The 18,381-nt window shown below is 49.2% G+C and overlaps 1 protein-coding gene across 1 annotated transcript in view; it reads right to left on the reverse strand.

Moving 5' to 3' along the window:
• MYH11 (myosin heavy chain 11) overlaps positions 1-17,004 on the reverse strand; it is a 120,990-nt gene extending 103,986 nt beyond the window's left edge. Inside the window, exons 1-2 of the mRNA XM_029948925.1 lie at positions 16,934-17,004; positions 257-618 (exon numbers count right to left, since the gene is read on the reverse strand). Of these exons, the coding sequence (XP_029804785.1) occupies positions 257-601 (345 nt within the window). The 5' untranslated portion in view covers positions 602-618; positions 16,934-17,004. The remainder of the gene's footprint in view (positions 1-256; positions 619-16,933) is intronic.
• Between the last annotated feature and the right edge of the window lie 1,377 nt (positions 17,005-18,381).

Below are 18,381 nucleotides of genomic sequence, written 5' to 3' on the forward strand. Positions count from 1 at the left end.
GCATCTCTGCACTTTATGTGCAGAGGGGGGTTATCCCCATTTCACATACAGGTAAACTGAGGCTTACATGGGTGATCTTTTGATGTCACAGAACTAAGTGGCGCAAGACTGAAGTCAGGACTCAAGTCTGAATGAGTCTCCCTCACCATGTGCATCCCTCCCTCCAACCTGCATCCCAAACACGTCTCTGAACCTCCTCCTGCCTCAGGGCTAGGGAGGCCGGGAAGAGGGGACGGGCGGTTCCGAGATAACTCACGTAGATGAGTCCCGAGAAGTATCGCTCCCGCAGGTTGTGCAGCACCGAGGCTTCATTGAGGCACGTCAGCTCCGCCATGTCCTCCACCTTGGAGAACTTGGGCGGGTTCATCTTCTGGATGTCATCCTTGCCAACCGTGACCTTCTTGCCGTTCTCCACCAGCTCCACCACCACCTCGTCCCCTTTCTCCTCCTTGATGCTCGCCGCCTCGAAGCCTTGCTTCTCCGAAGGGACCCAGACCAGCTTCTTGGCGGCCCAGTCGGCCTGGGCCACCGGGCTGTTGACGAAGTTCTTGTCCACAAAGAGGAACTTCTCGTCATCGCTGAGCTGGCCCTTCTGCGCCATGGTGCCTGGTTGGTCCCCTGCGGAATAAAGCGACAGCATCAGGATCGGGCCAGAACCGAGCCCTACGGTTCGCCTCGCATCGCGGGTCTACTGCAGAACCTGCCACAACGTAGAAACGCGTTCGCTGCACTGTGTGTCTGTGGCCGAAGAATGGAAACAACTCAAAGCCCCTCTGGAAAGCATCTGCATCATTGCCTACTGTCCGTCATCACGGCCCTGGACAGCTCAGCCATGGTGCTTGCATACAACAAACTAGTTTGTATTTCACACGACAAAGAATTAGGTCTACGTGCGTGGACATAGAGAGATGTCCAGGTCTTACTGTTTACTGTAAAAATAAGAGAGAAGGTTCTTCCAATAATTAAACGCCGAGTTATCATACGATCCAACAATTCCATTCCCAAGCACGACCCCAGGAGGAACAGAGACATCCATCCACACAAAACCCGTAGCCCATGTTCATAGAAGCATTCCTCACAATGGCTAAAATACAGAAGGAACCAGAGTCCGTGAACAGATGGAATGGATAAATAAAATGCGGTCTGTCCATGCAGCGGGACATTTTCAGCCTGAAAAAGGAATAAACTGCTGGTACACACTACAACACATAAGAATCTCAAAAACATTATGCCAAGTGGAAGAATCCAGTCACAAAGGGCCACAAGCTATATGATCCCGTTTATAGGAAATGTCTGAAACACACAGATCGACAGAGATTAAGGTAGATTAGTGGTGGCAGTTCTAGAATTTATTGTAGCTGTGGATTTGCTAAAGCCATTGAATTGTACCATTTAAATGAGTGAATCGTGCAGCATGTGAATTATAGCTCAGTAGAGTTTTTAAAAAACTGAAATGAAGTGGAGACTGTAAACAGTAGGTATAATGCCCCATTTTTATTTAAAAATATTTAGAATATAGGGCACCTGTCAGTTAAGCACCCAACACTTGATCTCAGCTCAGGTCTTGATCTCAGGGTGGCTCCGTTGGTTAAGCGTTCAACTTCAGCTCAGGCCACGATCTTACAGTTCGTGGGTTCGAGCCCCACATTGGGCTCTCTCTGCTGTCAGCACAGAGCCTGCGCCAGATCCTCCAGCTCCCTCTCTGCCCTTTCCCCTTTCATACTCTCTCGGTCTCAAAATAAACGTTTAATAAATAAGTAAACAAAATATTTAGAAGAGTATAGGCAAAATGTTGGAGAAATATGCACTTAGTATATTTATGAGGGGACTTTCACTTTCTTTTTTAAATGTTTATATATTTGAGAGAGAGAGAGGGGGCACGCACAAGTTGGGGAGGGGCAGAAGATCCAAAGGGGGCTCGAACCCACAAACCGTGAGATCATGACCTGAGCCGAAGTTGGACGCTTAACCGACTGAGCCCCCCAGGCGTCCCTCTCGTGATTTCAGGTCTGTAATTTTCTGTTCAATTTACGATCAACAAAAATAGGTATTTTTTACAAAAACCTTCAAACAGCCACTACACGTGAGAAAAAGTTGCTCAACTTCACGAGTAAAGGAAGGATCTTAAAGCAATGAGATGTTGGCTTTCACCTATCAGCGTGGCTGGCATGAAAACTAGCGGTGATATCCAGAGTTGTCAAGAGCTTCGGGGCTGGGCCTCTGCACACAGCACCCTTACGGACGGACGAAACACCTTAAAATCTATGCAAACTCTTTGACCTGAATTTGCATTTCTAGAAATTCAGCCTAAGGCAAGAGACAAGGGCGAATCTGCAAGCAGGCTAAGTGGCCGTCAGTGATACCTTCTTAAATGGACAACTGTGTGTCAGAATGGGGTAATTCCACTGCAGATTCGGGATGTGGACTTTCTTTTATGCCAAAATGTCACACCTTTCTTTCAATATATTTACTAAGGGGTCACTTTCATGTCATAAAATTCTCTCATTGTCAATGTACAATTCAGTGACTTTTAGCTAACTTAGAGTTGTGCCTCTATCATTAAGATGAAATTTGGAACATTTCCATCACCCCGAAAAAGGGCTCTGTTGAGCTGGTCCGCCCACATTTCCTGTCTCCATCCCCGGTCCCTGGCACCCACTGATGTCCTCTCTGTCTCTAGGAATTCATCTTTTCTACACATTTCATATAAATGGGATCATACACGAGGTGACCACTGATCATGCAAAGATATCTATGATGTATTTCCTAGTTAAAATTATGTGCAGGGGCACCTGTATACAAGTCTAGAAACGGCAAAACCATGAGGACAGAAAGCAGATGAGTAGTTAGTTGGCAGCACAGGGAGGGGAAAGGACTGCGAAGAGGCACAAAGGATCTTTCGGGGGAGATGAAAATGTTCTATATGCTGATGTGGGTGGGGATTACACAACCGTACACATTTGTCCAAACTCACTGGGCTGTATGGACACTTACAAGCCAGTGAATTTTTAAAAAACTGGTGAGTCTTACTATATGTAGGTTATATCCTAATAAAGCTGAGTAAAATATTTATAATACAATCTTTCTTATAATTATATATATACACACACATATACATGTTCACAAGTCTACAACACTGAGTTGGTGGAGAGTGTGACCCTTGATCTCAGGGTTGTGAGTTCGAGCCCCACGTCGGCTGTAGAGATTACTTTAAAAAAATAGTTTAGCACACGCAAGAGCGCCTGGGTGGCTCAGGTGCTTATGAGTCCGACTTCGGCTCAGGTCATGATCTCACATCCGTGGGTTCGAGCCCCGTGTCGGGCTCTGTGCTGACAGCTCAGAGCCTGGACCCTGCTTCCGATTCTGTGTCTCCCTCTCTCTCTGCCCCTCCCCTGCCTGTGTGCTCTCGCTCTCTCTAAAAATTAAATAACATTAAAAATAAATAAAAATAAAAGTCTAGAACATTGGGACACCTGGCTGGCTCAGTCGGTGGAGTGTGTGACCCTGGATCTCAGGGTAGTGTGTTTGAGCCCCACGTTGGGTGTAAAGATTACTTAAAAAATTAGTGGAACATTAGATACTAAAATACTAAACCATGGTTCTATCTGGTCCAATACAGCAGAATAAGAAACATCAGTATGAAAAGTCACTGTAAGAATGGAGAAAGGAGTCTGTATAAACCCATGAGGCGTGCTGGGGGACCAAGACATGATTTGGAATTTATTTTTTTAATGTTTATTTTTGAGAGAGAGAGAGAGGGGGAGAGAGAGAGAAAGAGAGGAAGCAGGGGAGGGGCAGAGAAAGAGGGAGACACAGAATCGGAAGCAGGCTCCAGGCTCTGAGCGGTCAGCAGAGCCTGATGCTGGGATTGAATTAACCAACCCTGACACCATGACCTGAGCCACAAGGCGCCGCCAAGACATTATTTTGAAAACTGCTAACAATGTGGGGGGGGGGGGGGAAGTTAAGCAAAACCTTGATTCTGACTTCCCGATACAAATTGTTCCTCAAGGTCACTAAATAATTGACAAAGAAAAGTCTTTCTGTAAAACTGCAAGTCACTGAAAGTCCTCTAAACTTGAGGGGCCCGTGCAAGACGCATTCTTTTTCTAGATGCGCCCACGAGGCAGGTGCTGAGGCAGCAGCCTCTTTTAAGGGTCTGTCTAGTGGCCCATTCCAGACGATTCCGGCAGGAGCTGCCCCCGCCCTGATAGCACTTGCTGCCAGCCAGCTGCCCTCTCCTCCCCTCCCCCACCGCTGCTGTGCCTCCTGGAACGAAGCCATAGGCTGAGTCAGGATGTGCGGCCACCAGGCCACACTGGGTGGTTGACACCCTACTTGAGCAGAGAAGAATTCACAGCTCCTTTGAAATCACCAAGGTAACCCCTACACTTGGACCCCAAATCCCATGAACATGGGGTACCCCCCACCCCCCAAATGGGGGGCCAACTCCTGAGACGCAGACTCCAAGGCAGAAGAGAGAGGCAGATACACCATCGCCCCTCTTCTCCTTCGGGGTGAAAATAATAATGATAAGAAACTGATAAGCTCAGAGGGGATGGTTATTTTTTCCCAGAGTCCTGATCTAGGAGCTCATTTTTTTAAAAATGGAGAAATGAGTGAATTATTCCCCAAATCACGTCACCATTCAAAGAAGTGAAAGGAAGAACTGCACGCAGACACATGGCCCCGGATTTAATGATCACTTTACCAGCTTAAATTCTTATGGGTTTTGCTTGGGACACTATCCCAAGAGCACCCCCCCCCCCCCGCCAAAACCTCACTTTTAACTGTTGTTAAAAAAAAATAACACCATAGAAGGTGCCTGGGTGGCTCAGTCGTTAAGCCTGACTTTGGCTCAGGTCATGATCTCGTGGTTCATGAGTTCGAGTCCCACACTGGGTGAGCTCGAGGGCCGCTTCTCTCTCTTCCTGCGTCTCTCTCTCCCTCTGCCCCTCCTGGATGCTCTCTCTTTGCCTCTCGCTCATTTGCGTCCCCGGATGTGCATTTCTAACATGCTCCTGGGAGGTGCTGAGGAAGCGGGTCTGAGTCTGGGCTTTCAGACCCACGTGTTAGATGAACAGCGGATGGAGCGCTTTATCGTGGCTGCATCAGGGGGGGTCACCTAACCGTGTTAATTAAAGTTAATATCACACTAAGGAGTTGATCCGACATGATGTGCCTCCAGATGGGATACCGAAGGACGCGCCACTACTTCCTAGGAAATCTTCTTCCAGAAAGAGAAAGGGGTGGGGGTGGGGGGCCCAAAGCGGGCAAAGCCTCTGGGTCCAAAACCCCAGGAAACGCAAGGTACAGGGGACACATGACCTACTATCATGGCGGATGAGGGACGGGGGGGTGTACAATGAAGTCCACAGGTGGGAGAGTATAAGACCAATGACTCCATTTCTTTAAGAACATACAGAAAAAGGAGAGGAACTTATGAACTAGAAGGTGGGGCTTCAAGGCACAGAAGGAAAGTGGGAGATGAAGACCATCTAAGACCAGTTAGAACACCATCAAGTGGAGCGCTGGGCGCCTGGGGGTCTGTCCTGGTGACCTCTCTACCTGTGCTTATGTTTGACGATGAACAAATCAAATAAGGACAATAAAAGACCAACAGGGAGAGAGTACTCACTCAGGGCCAATCAGAAACAAGGGCACTTTTTTTAAAAGTCCCCCCTCCCCCCTCAGGGCACCTGGGTGGCTCAGTTAGCTGACCTTCTGACTTTGGCTTAGGTCATGATCTCATGGTTCACCGGTTTGAGCCTCATCTCAGGCTCTCTGCTGTCAGCACAGAGCCTGTTTGGATCCTCTGTCTCCCTCCCTCTGTCCCTCTCCTGCTTGTGCTCTCTCAAAAAAATAAAGAAACATTAAAAATAAAATAAAATAAAATGAAAAGCCACCCCTTACAAGGAAAGTTTTGAGAAACTGAATGCAGTCGTAAGAAAAAACAACATTCTGGCAAAAAGAAAAAAGGAGGAGATAATCAAGAAAATGTAAACATTCAACTTGGTAACCTTTATATTAGGGAATCTGTTGGATTCTTCGGCGTGACAATGGTACTGTGACCCCATTTAGGGTCCCCTCTGGGGCGCCTGACTGGCTCAGTCGGAAGAGCACATACCTTTGATCTTGGGGTTGTGAGTTCAAGCCCCACACTGGGTAGAGAGATCACTTCAATGAATAAACTTTAAAAAAGTATTTGGAGGGGCACCTGGGTGGCTCAGTCGGTTAAGGGTCCGACTTCAGCTCAGGTCATGATCTCACTGCTCATGGGTTCGAGCCCCGCGTCGGGCTCTGTGCTGACAGCTCAGAGCCTGGAGCCTGCTTCCGGTTCTGTGTCTCCCTCTCTCTCTCTGCTCCTCCCCCCACGCACACTCTACCTCTTTCTCAAAAATGAATAAATGTTAAAAAAAAATGTTTTTTAAAGTCTTCAGAGTCCCTTCCTTTCAGAGACGGTGGGAAGTAGTTGTGTCTGAGCTAACTAGCCTGGGGTTGACAATGGGGTGCCCGCACGGGGGTGAGGCTGTGCTCTTGACTTCTACATATTTGACGTTTTTCTCTAGAAGGAAAAATAGGACTATGCAACATGTGTACCACTCTCTTCTGTCTGTAAGCCGTGGTGACGTCACACCATCTCCCACCTGGCCCGTGTGCCATTGCTGGGGCTGCGTTTTCTGAATACCAGCGAGGATGGTTAACACTCACACGCAGGATCAGCAAGTCACCTCAGCACAGTGTTAGGAATCTCGGGTGTTACAGTCAGCCCCACCTTACAGATATGGGAACAGAGGCTCAGAGAGGGGAAGGAACCTGCCTGAGGTCACACAGCTACAAAGTAGCAGAACCAGGTCTGAGCCAGGTTGAGCATCCGACTTCAGCTCAGGTCATGATCTTGTGGTTCGTGGGTTCGAGTCCCGCATCAGGCTCTGTGCTGATGCTCAGAATCTGGAGCCTGTTTCAGATTCTGTGTCTCCCTTTGTCTCTGCCCCTCCCTTGTTCACACTCTGTTTCTGTCTCAAAAATAAACAAATATTAAAAAAAAAAAAAAAAGAAATGAACTGACCCTTGCAGGTCACGGTGCTTGGCACGGGACAAACATGCCTGGAGCCCAAGGAGATGACGTGAACTTCAACTCCACACCACAGTGAGCAAAAATCTCTCATACACATTTGATCCACGAAGGCAGATGCAAAAAAGGACATACTATGTGATTCTGTTCATAGGAGGGTTCAAAACCAAACAAAACCATCCCTATGGTGAGAGGAATCAGATGTTTTAATTGAGAGAGCAGGACCCGAGGCGGGCTTACAGGGCTGATGGTCTGCCTTTTTTTTTTTTTTTTTTTTTTTTTTACGTTTATTTATTTATTTGGGCGGGGGGAGGGGCAGAGAGAGACGAAGAGAGAGAAAATCTCAAGCAGAGTGCAATCTTTTGGCAGAGCTCAATCCGGAGCTCAAACTCCTGAACCCTGAGGTGTGACCTGAGCCGAAATTAAGAGTTGGACACTTAATGGACTGAGCTCAGGCGGCGCTGTGCACTTTTCTGATACAAAGTATACACTTCCATGAATAATTTTGCTTGCCTTTTTTCTTCTTGATCTTTGTGATAAAATACATGTTACATAAAATTGACCACCTTCACCATTTAAGGGCACAGTTCTGTAGTTTTAAGTACACTGATGATAGTATGCAATCAGTGAAACTTTTTCAAAATAGTAGCAACGGGCACCTGGGTGGCTCAGTCGGTGAAGCATCCAATTTCAGCTCAGGTCATGATCTCATGGTCTGTGAGTGTGAGCCCCACATCAGGCTCTCTGTTGTCAGCACAGCCCTCACTTTGGAGCCTCTGTTCCCGCCTCCCCCTCTCTCTCTGCTCCTCCCCCGCTGGTTCAATCAGTCCATCAATAAACTAAAAAAAAAAAAAATAGGGGCGCCTGGGTGGCTCAGTCGGTTAAGCGTCTGACTTCGGCTTAGGTCATGATCTGGCGGTTTGTGTGTGCTAACAACTCGGAGCCTGGAGCCTGCTTTGGATTCTGTGTCTCCTTCTCTCTCTGCCCCTCCCCTGCTCATGCTGTGTGTGTGTGTGTGTGTGTGTGTGTGTGTGTGTCTCTCTGTGTCTCAAAAATAAACATAAAAACATAATAAAATAAAAATAATAAAACAGTATCGCAAAACCCTCAAGCAGGCTGGGGGAATGTCCCGAACCGCTTGACAGCTCACCGGGCAGTTCTAAATGGTCAGCTGGTCGGCTGCCTTAAAAGTCAGAAAGGCAACGGAAAATACAACAGAAAAATCACAGGACACAGGAATCCCCACCGCCAGGCACTCTGTCTAATCTAAGAATCAAAAACACAAACAAGACCCGGTGCCAAGAGTCCGTCTCTGCCCAAAAAAGGAGAGAGAGGAGCTGGGTTGCTTCTCAGGATTTTGATGCCTCTGACAGTTACGATGTGCGAAATCCGCTTTGGTCAAAGGCAAGAGGGGCCTGGCTTCATCCAAGAACGGCATTTCCCAGAGTGTGCTCCTTGGAACCCTGATCCCTTGAAGTACTAGGGGTGGGGGTTGGGTGGGATTCAGGGAGACGGAGATACTCTTCAGAAGATAAAGAAAGGGTCCCCTTCCCCCCACTTCCCGTACCCATACCCCCAACCCCCACCTCTGTCGTGGAAAGCCCATAAAGTATCAGGACATCCAAGACGTTGGCAGGTCCTAAAACCCAAAAACGATTTTACTCCTTTAGATCCAGGGCTCCCCCAAAACATTTAGCCACAGACTTCTTTTCCCACCAAACACAGATGAGACCCCACAAATTTGCCCTTGAAAATATTTAGCAAGCCTAGACGAACCATGGACTGAAGGGGATGGGGGAGGGGGGATGGTCATGGTGGGGGGCACTTGTGGGGAGAAGCACTGGGTGTTATATGGAAACTAATTTGACAATAAACTATTATTAAAAAAAAGAAGAGGTATAATAGTTTATCTCTTTAAAAAATGTCCAGGAGGGGACCCGGGTGGCTCAGTAGGTTAAGCATCCAACTCTTGGTTTTGGCTCAGGTCATGATGTCACAGTTTATGAGTCTGAGCACTGTACTGGGCTCTGCACTAACAGGGTGGAGCCTTCTTGGGAATCTCTCTCTCTCTCTCTCTCTCTCTCTCTCTCTCTCTCTCCCTCTTTGCTCTTCCCCTGCTCTCCCCCTCTAAATGAATAAACTTTAAAAAATGTAAAAAAAAAAAAAAAGAAAAAGAAAAAGAAAATATTTAGCAAGCCTAGCAAATTAGTAATATTAATATTAGTCATCATGGCTGCTGCATCTTTTCTGGGTACCAGCTATTAACTCCTTTAATCCCCTCAGAGACACCATGCACCCCACTATTCACTCTGGTTTCCAGATGAGGACACGGAAGCACAGAGAGGTTAAGTAACTTGCCCCTCATGGCACAGCCAACTGGGGGGGAATCTGAATCCGGGTATATTGTCAAGGTGATCTTTTCTGCTTTGTCTGTCTTCTTTGAAACAGGCAGAACATTTGAGGACGACAGGAAATACAGGCACACCTGAGGAGCATCCTGGATCAGGGCTGAAGGCTCCGGATAAATTGTTTTCATTGTTAGAAGGATGTGCCTCAGCAGGCACCCAGTGCCTTGCATTTTCAAAATTTGGACGGGGACAACCCGGTAAAAAAGTCCCAGGTCGGGCATTAGGGGAAGCACTGGGAGGAGTCAAATAAAAAGCAGCCTGCAAAATGACAGCAGTTACCAGGGGCACAGGCCCGTCAGAGGGCTCTCCTTGTGCTAGGCAGAAACAAAACCTGGTCTGTTCCCTGCTGTGGTTCTTACTTTCAACAAGGGGTTTTCTTTCTTTCTTTCTTTTTTTTTTAAGTTTATTTATTTGAGAGAGAGAGCACGAGTGGGGAAGGGGCAGAGAGAAAGAGAAAGAGAGAGAGAGAGAGAGAATATTCCAAGTAGGTTCCGTACCACTAGTGCGGAGCCTGATGCAGGGATCGAACCCACGGACCACAAAATCATGACCTGAGCTGAAGTCAGACGCTTAACCCACTGAGCCACTCGGGTGCCCCTCAAGTAGGGGTTTTCAATCTTGACACCATGGACACTTGAGGCCGGTAACTCTTTGTTGGGGGAGGGGCTGTCCCGTGCATTGTAGGATGCTGACGGCATCCCTGACCCCTACTTACTAAATGGCTGTAGCTCCTCCCCCTGCCAGTTTTTTTTTTCTTAATGTTTATTCATTTTTGAAAAACACTGCATGAGCAGGGGACCGAGAGAAAGGAAGACACAGAACTCGAAGCAGGCTCCAGGCTCTGAGCTTTCAGCACAGAGTTTGTGGTGGGGATTGAACCCAAGAACCATGAGATCATGACTTGAGCCTAAGTCGGCCACTTAATTGACTGAGCCGCCCAGGAGCCCAGCCTTGCCAAGCTTAACAACCAAAAGGCCTCTGGACATTGCCAGATTCACCTGGGGGGCAGAGCAAAATTGTACTGGGTGACAGCCACTGCTGGAGAAGACCAACTACAGAAGGCCACGCGGGGGCAGTGAGCACATCACAGGAAGACTTTGAAAGACAGACGCCCAGAGCGCCCCCTGTCCAGGGTCCTGGATCAGCTTCAGGGGCTGAAGGAGCGCCTGCAGGGTTATTACAAAGGACTGATGGACACCAAGGACAGTTGACGGATCAAGGGGTGCTCTCAAACATTTTGATAAAAACAAAGGACTCTGTTGCCATCGATGTCAGCAACGTTTGACAAAACACAGCTGAGTGTGTCCGCCGTGCCCGCAGTCCTGATTTCGTGGCCAACACCACACAGTTCCCTTATTCAGGCACAAATGAGCTCGAAGCTTCTGTGAGACCACCGGGTTCCAAGTCCCAGTTCTGCAACGAATTTGCTGGGTGACTCCGGGCAAGTCACTCTCCCTCTCTGAGCCTTGCAGGTTCCATTTAAGGGGAGAAATGGTGGACCGGCCTGGCACCAACATTCTGGGGTATCTGTGATTCCGTATCAAAGGGTTGGAATTCGGCCAATTAAGACCGTTCAGCTGCTCGGGTGTGTTTCAACGTCAGCTTTATGTTTCCCCAGAGGAACGCAGGGGTACAAGGATCTTGCCCTTTCTGCTTCCGCACTAATAAAAAGTGACTCAAATGCCCCACGGCCCGAATAGTATGGGATTTGCACATCATCGCGCCTGGTCGACAGCTTCCCTGAAGATTTTATTGCCAAGTCGCAGGCTCAAGAGCTTGGGCCACAGACACAAACCTAAGTGGCCACAGGGTCCCATGAGCAATGCAGAGGGAGTCACGCTAGCGGTGGCCAGGCAGAGAACCCTCTTTCCCCGCCTCGAGACCCCCGCTGGGGTCACCCCGTGAGTATGTGGACCCTCAACTGCCAGCTTTGCAAGAGACCCAGAAGTGTGGACTGAGGTATGACACAGCCACTGCTTAAGTCACTGCACATTTTAAGCGCCATGCAGACCAGACGAATGCCCTCTGAGCCCGATCTAGGGCACGACCCGCCAGCTGGAAGGGCCTCTGCATCAGAGAAACTAGTACAAGTCCTGGCACAGGTGTGGGAGGAGCCAGGCGTGTGGAGGGAAGCAGGAGAGGGTCCAGGCTCCCTAGACGCATGGGCTCTCTCTGCCCCAAGCTGTCCCCATGAGGCAACTAGATTCTAAATCTGTTATTGATAACAGCTACCCTGATTCCTGGGCCCCTTCTATCCGTGGGGTATTGGGCCAGGCCATCTATTACTGCCAGGCCAGCTTGCTATGTGTCCTAAGTGTTCAGCAAAGTGAGCGTAATTTATTATTCCTATAAGAGTATAGAGATCCTGGAAACTAAAGTAAATTAAAAGCCTTCTCCTATGAAAGTTGGAGCCAGGATTTAAACCCAGATCTTTCTGATGCCCAGTCTACTCTTAGCAGAAAAGCTCTTGCTTGCTGCCTGGCCTGGCCTCTTCCCGACTCCCCCACCAGTCATACCACCCCCACCTCCCAAGGATGTGGTCCCAAGGAAGCCTGACCTCACCTTAGCAGGAAAAAGGTGAGCAGTGAGCCATTTCCATGTTGCTTTGTGACACCACCCTAACTGACTTAAATAGTGTGTTTATAGTAACTCTGGGGGCGCCTGGGTGGCTCAGAGGTTAAGCATCCGACTCTGGCTCAGGTCATGATCTCACGGTTTGTGAGTTCGAGCCCCATGTGCTCTGTGCTGACAACTCAGTGCCTGCTTCTGATTCGATGTCTCTCTCTCTCTCTCTCTGCCTCTCCCCCACTCATGCTCGCTCTCTCTCTCTCTCAAAAATAAACATTAAAATAAATAAATAAATAAATAAATAAATAAAGTAACTCCGGAAGGAAGTTTTTTAGTTAGTAGAGCCAAATTATTTTTCTCTCCTACCAAGAGAACTCGGTTAGCAAGAGACACGATGTAACTCCCCTGAAGAACACTTTTGGGAAAAAGAGAACTGATCATTTCCAGCCCTCAAAGCCCAGGGTATTTTGTCTCTAAGACCTCTGGCACAACACAGCTTACAATAAATGTATCGTCTTGAATGTGACAGACATTTCTCAATATCTATCTATTTTAAATGTGCGTGCCCTTTGACTCAGCCATGGAATTGCTGGGAATTGATCTGACGGGTAAATTCATGTCATTAGACAGAAATAGATAAAGGATGTTCCCTGAAGCACTCTTTCTAAGGGATGGGGAACAGCGGTTATGTTTCCAGAAGGAGTTATTTCAGTAAGGAGCTGTGCTTGCAAATAATAGAGGATTATTTAAATAATAACTTTTTTATTTATGGCAGCTGATTTTTAAACATGCCAAAATATGCTGAAAGAGAAAGATGTTGAAGATCTATGATTAAGTGGGAAAAAAATCGTAATGTCCAGAATGCCAGTTTTGTTCCTTTTTTTTTTTTTTTTCCGTCAAAAAGGAAATTTGATGTAGCAAAGTTTTGGAAAGAGACCCAAGAATACACAGACCGTGATTACACCCAGGGGGTGAGGAGGAATCGAGAGAGGTCAGGGAGACAGGCATTCTCCCAGGAGACCAGGGACTGGTGATCATGACCCCAGTGTCCCCTTTTGAGATTCAATGTCATCCGCTCCATGTTTCGCTTCACCAGAGGAAGGAAGTGAAGGGTTTAATGATGCGGCAAGGTCAAGCCTGCATGAGTGAGCAGGGGGTAAGTCCTGTGGTCCTTTCTTGGGGACCTGATGAGGACTGTTCCTTCCAAGCCCCTGGATCATTAATGCAGGTTCAAGGTACGGGACTGTCCCCTGCAGAAGAAATGGGCAGCACTACCTCCTTCCTCCCTCATCTGACCCTTAGAAGGTTCCTTCAAATTCCCGCTTGGCCTTCTCCAAACTCAGCCTTTCCTCCAACGTGTGGCTATGGCTCAACTGTTTAAAGGTCAGGGGAGGCGGAGCGGGGGGACCCCCGGGAGCCAAAGAGTCACCAGAAAAGCCAGATTGGTTCCCACTCCTCAGTGAGCCCTTCAGGATGCCATCACCACCCGAAATGAATCACAAATGAGCCAGTAGAACCGGAATCCATGGTGTGCCGGCGCCGGTGTGGCCAAATTCAAGTAGAAGAACATTCTAACGACCACCTTCAGCCCACTAGGAATTGGGATTATGAAGACGTGACACAAAAAGAAAATTAGGGACAAGATTCTCCTTTACAGAAAGGTCACACAATAGGCTTTCTGGTTTTGCCAAGTACCCGCTGTGCCACATTAAGCACCATCTTTAAGGTCTTTGGTCATGTAGGTTATAAATAACTGTCCACAGAAGTTTAGCAGGGGTGAAGCGCCATGTTAGCCCACTGAATCCTCCCAACAGGGGACTCCCTTGGGCTCTAGAGTTAGAAGGGGCTAGATCTGCAGAATCCCGTCTTCCTTGAGCAAGTTAGTCAGAGCACAATAGTGAGAAGGGGCCAACCATGTGATATCTACCCCAAAGGGTTGCTGTCAAGATGTGAAGATGATGCCAGCAAAGGGCTTAGCACGTTGACTGGCAAAAGTGCTCAACAAACATGAGCTCTCTCCCTATCCCACTCCCATTTTTCAGATGGGAAAATGGAGGTTTGTGAAGTCCAGTGTGGATGATTTCCAAACTTGCTCATGACATTCAAAAATTCCAGTGGATTTAACATGGGACTTGGTTTTCTGGGAAAATCTCACGCATATCTGATTTTGGAATGACAGGGAAGTCCATGGGAATCTACCACAGGAAATCCACCTGCTTGGTCCCAAGGTGCTGCAGAAAGAAGGGACACTTTCCCCCTCCAAAATACAACTCCCAAGAAAGGACATGTGAGTGCCCAGGGAGAAGGCACCCTTCTGCAAACCTGGAAGAGTGTCCTTGCCAAGAACAGAATCTGTCAGTTCTTGGATACTGCAACATCTCAGCCTCCAGAACATCCCCCTTCAGGTCCCTAAGATCACAAGTCCTAATGTGACTAAGTGATTTAGTCAATAACGGGCACCGAACACTGAATAGCAGACTCAGGTCATTGGAAGTGGATCAATTCTGATGGCAAGGGATCAAGTCACGATTCCAACCGGCTGGTCTGGCCCAACCTTGGTGGGGCAGAGCTGTGGGAAGAGCGAACCCAGAAGAGACAGTGCCAGAGGCGAGCACGGAATTAGGAGACGTATGGGCCTCCTCATGGATGAAGAGTGTTAGAGAAATTCATTAAAGGATTGGACAGTATTCCTTCCGGCCTTGTGGAGCCTTGGACTTACTAACTGCCCGGGCAATGTGGTATCGCAAAGAGAATTACCTTTTCCCGGTGTTCTGTTTTCTGCTCCTATCTTGGAAAGTAGTTGTTTAATAAATCTGAGTGGTCAAAAAAATTTTTTTAATTAAAAAAAAAAAAACGTTCCCAATAAGAGAGGAGCAGGGCCCCTCTTCCTCCCTAATGTCTTCTCTTCTGGGTTCCTCCACTTGTTCCCAAATGGGAAGGACAAGGGCCAAGAAATCCCCAAAGGCACCACCAACAAAGCTGCATTACGATGCTCATTTGCGAGCGAGCCGGGTACGGCCTCGTGGAAAACGCGACCATACATGGGCATGTCTGCCTCAATTTCAGCCCTCAGACGGCAAAGTAATGATAACAGATCCATAACAAATACCTTGTACGGAAGAACACGTCCATTTCAGATGCGACAATAAAAACCATGGTGGGTGCGAGGCGAGCCCCAGAAGCTTCTGGGAGGAAGTGCAGCCAGTTCATGAGCTGGACCCCCAGGACGGCAGCCCACCCACCGGCCCCAACCAGAACACCACACCCCCCAGGGGACAAACGGTGGGTGTGATTTTACGTTCTCCAAAGGTCAGTTTATGTTTTCTTCAAAGAGAAGGTGATAAACACTTGCCTTCCCGGAAACATTTGTTCCCCCCAAAAACCCGACTCCGAAAGACTTTTTGTTCATAATAAAGACAAAGGATGATGGAGTGAAGGCAACGTAGCCTTGCATCAGACAGCCCCGGGAATGGGTTCCACCACCTGCAAGCTGTGTGATGCTGGGCAAGTTACTTAACCTCTCTGAGCCTCAGCTGCCTTTTGATGAGACAGGCACCATGGTGCCTCCTTAAAAGGATATTGCAACACTCAAACGAGATGAATTAAACCAAACACTGCTACAGTGCCTGGGACATAGGTATCCCATCAGTGGTGGCTACCTCCATGGAAAAGCACCAATGGGAGAAAAACTTCCCTCCACAGAAATTCAATATCCTGCATCACACACTCTGCCATCCAAGCCTTTCAGTTCAGCATCTTCAAGCTCCCTCTCGGTAAAAAAAACAAAAACAAAAACAAAAAAAACCCCTCTAAATTGGTACCTTTAAGGAAACTAAACCAATCAAGACGGCCCAAGGAAACACAACTATGCAACTCGGGTTACCAACAGTCCACCTGCCTTCCCTACGCCAAACCCTGGCCACTTCGCCGTTTAACCCTCAGTTCTTAGTACTGGAACCAAACCCTCCCCGTCTTGGGTTTCTAAGTATTTTCTCTAACTTCTTGATAAGCAAAGCTTTGAATGGCACCCTGCCTCAAGCAGCAAAATCCCCACCGGCTCTCTGTGCAGGGGGGAAACGGAAACAGACATCAGCTGGACTTTTTCACACTTTGCCCACATGGGGGGGGGGGCGTTGAGAGCAACATGGGTACCAGCTGCTCTGGGTAACACACCTGCAGGTCATGATGCAAATGCCAACTGTGGCCTCTGTCTGGGTATTTGAAGCCCCTGGGGTCAACCTGGATCCGATTTTTTTAACTTTGGAATGGGCGAGGGGAGTCTGGAAGAAAACTGGGCTGTAATAAATGCATCATAACCAGCCCTCCCTCTCTAGGGGGATCAGCAAGCACCTCCTCTAAAAACTGATGAAAAACACACTCCTCTTTCTGCGAAGCATCTGCCCACGTGTTTTTAACTGATTTAGCGCATTTTCAACAGAATTAAGCCAGGCTTTCAAATCCACTTGGAGTGTTACTTTGCCGGCCTCTGTGATTGGCAATAAATTATCAGAGAAGTTCAGCTGTACTCTATCTGTGCCTAGAAAAAAGTTAGAAGGCAATGGAAGCTGGTCCTCCGAGATTTTGAGTGCCTCCTAAGAATCATCTGGGATGCCTCCTTTTTTTTTTTTTAGTACAGTTTTTCTGGAGATTGAAATGTAACAGGAGTTACATGTTGCCTTTAACAAGTACCCCCAAAGTGGTACTTAACGTTGGTCACCTGGGGAGATGGAGGTTTGGGGAAACCTGGGATGATGAGGTAGAGAAACGAACGTTGTGAATCCCCACCTCTTCACCCTAGTCAGCAGAAACACCTTGCCGCTCCCCAGCTCCTGTAGGAGGCCCCCTACCCAGCTGCCCACTCCCCAGTTATCACCCTACTTACAGATCTCCCTCTGGGGGGGACAGCGGAGAAGACAGCGGGATGGAGAGCTCAGACCTGGCGCACCTCCCAGGCAGGGGTGTCCAAATCTCCCGGCTCGCCCGGGAAGCCTCTCTTTATAGACCCGGAGCTGCCCCCGGGTGGGAAAGAGGAGGCGGCCCCGGGGGGAGGAGTGGGGGAGGGGCCCACGCGGCTCTCTCCGCAGCGCCCCCTGCAGGGCCCGGGAAGCGCGGGTTTGTGCAGGCCCTTGGGCGCACCTGCGGCGTTAGGACAGGGGCGCACACGCGGCGGGGACGCGGGGGCTGCAGCGCTCCCCGCGGAAGAGTTTGGGGCCAGTGCCTCACTCCCCACCCCGGCTCTGGGACTCTCGCCCAGGCTCTGATTCCCAGAGAAAGGGGTCGGGCGGCCTGCATCTGGGGGCGGGGAGGGGGGATGCTTGGGAATCTCTCCCCTCAGTGCACGACACTGATTTTAACCGCTTCCTCACCTCGGAGGGGGCAAATGTGGGGGTCTGAATGAGCGGGTCTCCCAGCCCGGGTACCCGTTTTATTCGCCCTCCGCTGGCTGGAAAGGGGGCCAGCCGTGCTGCGTGAAGGGTAGAGAAAGGGGATTTTTTGAACTTTGCAAAGTGCAAGGCAGGAGCCCCCGACTGCTGGGAATCGTTTGGGAAGGGGAAGTTTCTATTTTTCCCAGTTTGCCATCCCCACCTCCACCTACAAGAAAAGGGGGGGGGCAGGGGACCCAAACATCTGCTGGGACTTCAGGCCCCCTGTGCCTTTCGCTGACTGCCTGACCTCAGGCAAGTCATTTCCCTGCTCTGAGCCTCAGTCTGCGCAGCTGAAAAATGGGTGTGTGTGTTGGGGAGGGGCATGTTTATGTAATCTGCAAGGTGTGAGTCAGGATCCAAAGAGAAAGTGAGTACGACCCTGCCCCTGCAAGTTCTCACCTGCCCCGCCCCCCCAAGAAATTCTTGCACATGGAGAAGCTGCTTAAAACTTCACCCCTGCTCCCCTCTCTCTTAGGACCGCTCCCTCCCCTCCTCTCCTGCGTTGGTCAATCTGTTCGTCTCTCTCTCCCGTGCTTCTGACATAGCGTGTCTCCATCACTCTTTCTTCCTGTTTTGCGGTCACTCTGTTATGTCTCTGTCTCTCACTTTCTCATATGTCTCCCTCGGCCTCTGGCCCGGGTCTCTCCCGATGTCTGCCTCTATCTCTAGCGTTCTGTCTCTCCCGGACGTCTCCTGCTGTCTCTGGCCCGGTGTCTCTGGCTCCAGATCTCTGTCGCCGGCTCTCCCCCGGCTCTCCGTCTTCTCCGGGGCTCTCTCTGTCGCCCGCACGCACACAGGCCATAAAAGGAAGCCAAGGCGGTGGGCTGGCCCCGCGCCAGGCCGGGGACCCGCGCGCCCCGCTCCCCGCCCCGCACGGGCTCCGGTCCCCGGGTCGGTCCTCCCT

The sequence above is a fragment of the Suricata suricatta genome, chromosome 8, assembly GCF_006229205.1.
Source record: "Suricata suricatta isolate VVHF042 chromosome 8, meerkat_22Aug2017_6uvM2_HiC, whole genome shotgun sequence".
Lineage (NCBI taxonomy): Eukaryota > Metazoa > Chordata > Mammalia > Carnivora > Herpestidae > Suricata > Suricata suricatta.